This window comes from Bison bison, unplaced genomic scaffold (assembly GCF_000754665.1).
Source record: "Bison bison bison isolate TAMUID 2011002044 unplaced genomic scaffold, Bison_UMD1.0 scf7180017864482, whole genome shotgun sequence".
Taxonomy (NCBI): Eukaryota; Metazoa; Chordata; class Mammalia; order Artiodactyla; family Bovidae; genus Bison; species Bison bison.
Genome location: NW_011495042.1, coordinates 2,758,118 through 2,762,967, shown reverse-complemented (window position 1 = coordinate 2,762,967; position 4,850 = coordinate 2,758,118). Strand labels below are relative to the sequence as shown.

Here is a 4,850-nt window from a genome sequence, read left to right as displayed (position 1 = left end):
TCAAGGCCGTGCGGCAGGAAGGGAAGCACCACCCAGCGGGCAGGGAACGCTCTGCGGGGCAGGCAGACAGGTGCAGGCTGGCCTCAGCATCATCCGCACTCTGACGGGAATCATGAGCTGGGAAGGCCAGTCCTTCCCTGGAGACACAGTCCTCCTCCGGAGAACTCTGGGGCCGGGTCTGCGTGTGCCCTGCCCAGTCCGCGCCCCCTTCCAAGGGGGTGGGCGGCGGGGTACTTCCCGGGCGCAGCCTCCCCGGCCCCTCTGCCCTCCCTTCCTTCCCCAGCTCACCTGGGCTCTGCACCCGCAGGCCTCCTTTCTGCACTTTCCTGTTCCCAGGATCAGAGGGCGAGGGGACCAGGGAGCAAGGGTGTTCTGTTTGCTCGCAGGGGCTGTTATCTAAGATCAACACCCGCAGCTCCCGTCTCCACGGTGGAGGGAGGCCTCGTGTCGCAGCAGGGGCCTGGTCACCATAGACGCTTTGGGTTTTGTTTCTCGTTTTTTTGCTGGGGTTGGCAAGGAGAGGCTCTGGAAAAGCTGCCGGCTGTCTCGAACATCTCCCCACCTCACTCCACCTTCAGCCCTTCTGGGCTCCCAAGGTCAGGAGCCCTATGCTCAGGGGGCTCACAAGGGGAAGGTCTCCAGGGGACACGCTTACGCTCTCCTGGGACTGATGGAGCCTCCTGGTAGAAAGAAGTTTTCCAGCAGAAGGTACTTGGTCCCCACACTGCACTGTGGGGCTCAGTCCAGCCCCTCCCAGGTCCCCCGTCCCTAGAGTCTGCACAAGGTCCATCTCCCTGAGGTCCATCTACATCCGGTCAGCATCTGACGGCCAAAGGTCTGCTGGCGGCCCCAGCCCCTTCCTGATCGGGAGCCCGCTGGCAGCCCACACAGCCACTGAGGGCGGCGTGGCTTTGGGGCAAGGGTGGCCCCTTTAAACAGTCAGTTCTCCCCGTGAAACAAGAGGTGCAGCCTCCCAAGTCTTCAAGGTCAACCGCTCACTCCACTGCCCACGAGCCTTCAACGTCTTCCCTCCTCCAGATCAAAGCCCAGATGCCTGGTGCCAGGAGCTTCCCAAGGGTGCTCGTCCTCACCCCGCCCCTCCCTCTAGGCCTTTCCTCACAACCCACTCCTCCCCACCCCGCCGCCGTCCTCCAAGCACCCCAGCTCCTGGCCGGCGGCTGCACACGGTCCACACCCGCGCCTGCCGCTCACCTCCACTCGGGCCCTCTGCCCGCAGCGGGCCTCCCTTCACAGCCTGGCCCCGCTGCTGCAGCCCCGACGGGGGCGGCCTTCCCACCCTCCCAGCTCAAGCGCGGCCAGAAGCAAGTTCCTGCTCTGACTGACACTAGAACATCTACGCAGACCACACACCGAGCCCTCAGGAGTCACCGCCTGGGCATCCAGTGGGACAAAGGGCTCCAGGCAGGTTAGGAAGCCCCCGTGTGGTTGAGCAGCTCGTCATTGGGGAACATGTGATGTGGCCGAGGCTGGCCAAGGTACGAAGAACAGCTACCGTCTGATACTTGACAGCTTACAAAGGATGTGACATCCGTCACCTCGGTCCATCCTCAAAGGCGCTCTGAGAAGCAGCCATGTGCAGGGGATGCTCAGTGACCTTGCTGAGGCCAGCGTGCATGTGGTCACCCTTGGCAGCACTGGGTCCCGGCTTTCCCACCCCTGGGGCCACTCTGCTGCCTCTCAGGGCCTGGCCGGGGGAGGAGAGACAAGCCCACGTGTTAAGAAAGACCATGCAGAGCGGAGCCATCACCCCCTTCCTCCCAGAGGCGAGGACGGGCCTTCAGCCCCTGCTGGAGACAGTCCCTGCCCCGCTCCTCCAGTTTCCTCATCTGAAAAACGGGGCTTCCCTCCGGGCGGCCTGAGAATGCCAGGAGGCAGGCTCTCACGTGCTCGAGGCCGTGGGAGCCAGAGCAGCGTCCCTCAAGAGGCCCGAGGCAGCACAAGCCCCCAAGATCAAGCGACGGTGCCTGGTTCATCACCAATTCCGTGGACGTGAACTTGGGCAAACTCGGGGAGAGGATGAAGGATGGGGACGCCTGGAGGTCTGCAGTCTATGGGGTCGCAGAGTCGGACACGACTTGGCAACTGAACAACAGCAACCGACCTGGTTCTATCCCAGGAGGAGGAGGGGAGCAGAAAGGCCAGCAGGTCACAGCTGCCGAGCAGCAGCGCCAGGCTGGCCCCAGGGCACACTCTCCTTCCTCCCGCCCAAGCCGAGGCGGGCACTCCTGAGCACAGGAGGGGCAGGTGGCCCCACGGGGCCGCCCCAGCCAACTCAGCCATCTCTCAGGGCATTTGACCTCTGCTGGTGACGTCTCCCTGGTGGGTGATGCGAGCATTTTTAGTTCCCAAGGAATGGCACTCAGCCCCCAGATGCCAAGCTGCCCTGAGAGACGGCTGCTGGTTTCAGACAAACACAGACTGCCCTATATAAGAACCAGACGGCCGCCAGGCGCCACCTCCGCCCGGAACCCCAGGTAGGCACTCTGGGGACGCTTGCATGCGGGGGGTCTGTTTACGGGTCTAACTCACGGCAACACCCGCAGGCCCTTCTGAACACGGGGAGGTCGCAGGGCCCCGCGCTGCCTGGCTGCTCCCAGCTGGACTTGGGAGCGGCCCCAGTGCCCCCGTGTCTCCTGGGACCTGGCCAGTTTGCCTTCCTCAGCCCTCCTCCAGAAACTTGGCGCAAGGTTCTCAGGGCTGGGGACGAAGGATGTGGACAGTCCCACTGCCAAGCATCCGCCCCCGAGAGAAAAGTCTTGGGAAGGAGCCCTCATGCTCCTACCTGGGGAGGTGGGCAGATGGCACTTCTGGGGGAGAGCTGCTCCAGACAGCAGTCCCCCTGGGTCCACAAGCCGCCATCTCTCTGCCCAGCCCAGAGACCCTCTCTCCTCCAGGTCCATCTGCCTCCAGCCAGGGAAGCAATGCCCGCCCCGTGGACCATCTGCAGCCTGCTGCTGCTCAGCGTGCTCTGCATGGACTTGGCCATGGCGGGCTCCAGCTTTCTGAGCCCTGAACATCAGAAACTGCAGGTGAGACGCCACCCCAGGAGCCCCGTGTCCTGAATGCCCCGAGCCGTGTGAGCTGGGCAGTGGCTCGCCCTGTCTGAGCTTCAGCTTTCTCCCCGAGCCCGAAGGAGGGCTCTGGGTCTGACTGTGGGTCCACACCTCAACCTGCTTCTTGGAGGAGAGGGGAGATTCAGGGCCTAAGGGGAGCACCTCCTCTTTCCTGCAGAGAAAGGAACCTAAGAAGCCATCAGGCAGACTGAAGCCCCGGGCCCTGGAAGGCCAGTTTGACCCGGAGGTGGGAAGTCAGGCGGAAGGTGCAGAGGACGAGCTGGAAATCCGGGTGGGTTCCTCTGCAGTAAGAGGTGGGGTGGGGAGGGCGGCTACCCACAGACACCCACTTAGCAGCTACTCAAGGGACATCAAACAGCAGGACAACAGCAGGCTCCACACCCCTGGTTCCGCTAGGTCTCTGCCATCAACAGGCCAATGTCTAAGGAAATCTGCTGCACAAGGATGAGCCCCAGCAGAGGGGAGGGGGCGTGCCAGCGAGTATTCACAGACACTCAGGAAGGAGGAGCTGCTCACAGGCTGCAGGCGTCTCCCCGCAGAAAACCTTCCGATGGGCTCAGGGCCCTCTCGGACCTGACCTTACCCTATCTTGGCAGGGCGGCACCCTGGATGGGGAAACCCCACCTGCAGGCCAGGATGGAGCCCTGCAGGCTTGCTTGGGCTCAGGAATCCTGCACGGGGCAAGGGCGCCATTGGGAGAGAACGGGAGGACCAGGAGAGACAGGGCATGAAGGCGTTTTATGGGCCCCCCGCCACGTGACCTTCCTGCCGGGGGGCCTGGCCATGGTCCTGGGAAAGGACAAGGGTTTAGGTGGAGATGGGCATCTCCGTGCAGGGCGACCAGTGTCCCCCGAGGTGCCCAGTCACCACTGAGCTGCCGCACCCTCTCGGCCTCACTTTCCACGGCTCCGCCCTCCTGCACGCGAGCATACTCAGTCGCTTCAGTTGTTCCAACTCCTTGCGACCCCATGGACTGTAGCCCACCAGGCTCCCCTGCCCATGGGATTCTCCAGGCAAGAATACCGGAGTGGGTTGCCATGCCCTCCTCCAGGGGATCTTCCCGACCCAGAGATTGCACCCATGTCTCTTACATCACCTGCATTGCCAGGTGGGTTCTCTACCACTAGCACCACCTGGGAAGCCCTTCTACCCTGCTTGGCACTGAATCTCTACAGCCACTGGTGGGGTCAGTACGCTGGTCTCTGCGGCCTCGTGTAGAGTTGAGGAACAGAGGTTCAGCCAGGGGAACCCACTGGCCCAAGGGGTCACCGCCTGCAGGCGCTGAGGTGGGACCCACGGCCTGGGGGGCTCGGGTCCCCAAGCCCTCGGTCTCCACCGCCGGTCTGGCAGAGAGAGCAAGTGCCAGGAAGTCTCCTCTGCCCACCTCTGCTCCGGTCAGAGATCAAATCCCCAGCCCCCAGTCCCTGACTCTCCCCAGGCACCGCCTCCACCACGTGTGAGACCCCACCCGTCATGTTCCTACTTGACGACGGCCTGCAGATTCTTAGATTAAAACCAGGGAACTTTCCTGCTGAGACTGCCAGGCCCAGCGGGGCAAGGGAAGCCCTGGGACCGCTCAGATGGGGCAGAAGTCTTGGCTGGGACTGTCCAGTTTCCACAGAGGCAACAGCAGGCCCTGCCTCAGCCGGAACCAGGAGTGCGTGATGTCCAGAGGTGGGGGGCCCCACCAGATGTGCGGGAAGCCTGAGACACAGGCCACACAGTGTGGGCTGCGCACCCCAAAGCCTCCAGTCC

General features: G+C 63.4%; 1 protein-coding gene across 2 annotated transcripts in view; it reads left to right on the top strand.

Annotated features, from left to right (window-relative positions):
• Positions 1–2,481: 2,481 nt before the first annotated feature.
• Positions 2,482–4,850, top strand: part of GHRL (ghrelin/obestatin prepropeptide) — a 4,671-nt gene continuing 2,302 nt past the window's right edge. The window contains exons 1-3 of one of the 2 annotated variants that reach the window (XM_010862427.1): positions 2,482–2,495; positions 2,916–3,050; positions 3,253–3,366. In XM_010862427.1, the coding sequence (XP_010860729.1) occupies positions 2,943–3,050; positions 3,253–3,366 (222 nt within the window). In that variant the 5' untranslated portion in view covers positions 2,482–2,495; positions 2,916–2,942. Of the gene's footprint in view, positions 2,496–2,915; positions 3,051–3,252; positions 3,367–4,850 lie in introns of those variants that run through there. The other variant, XM_010862428.1, reaches the window with a different exon arrangement.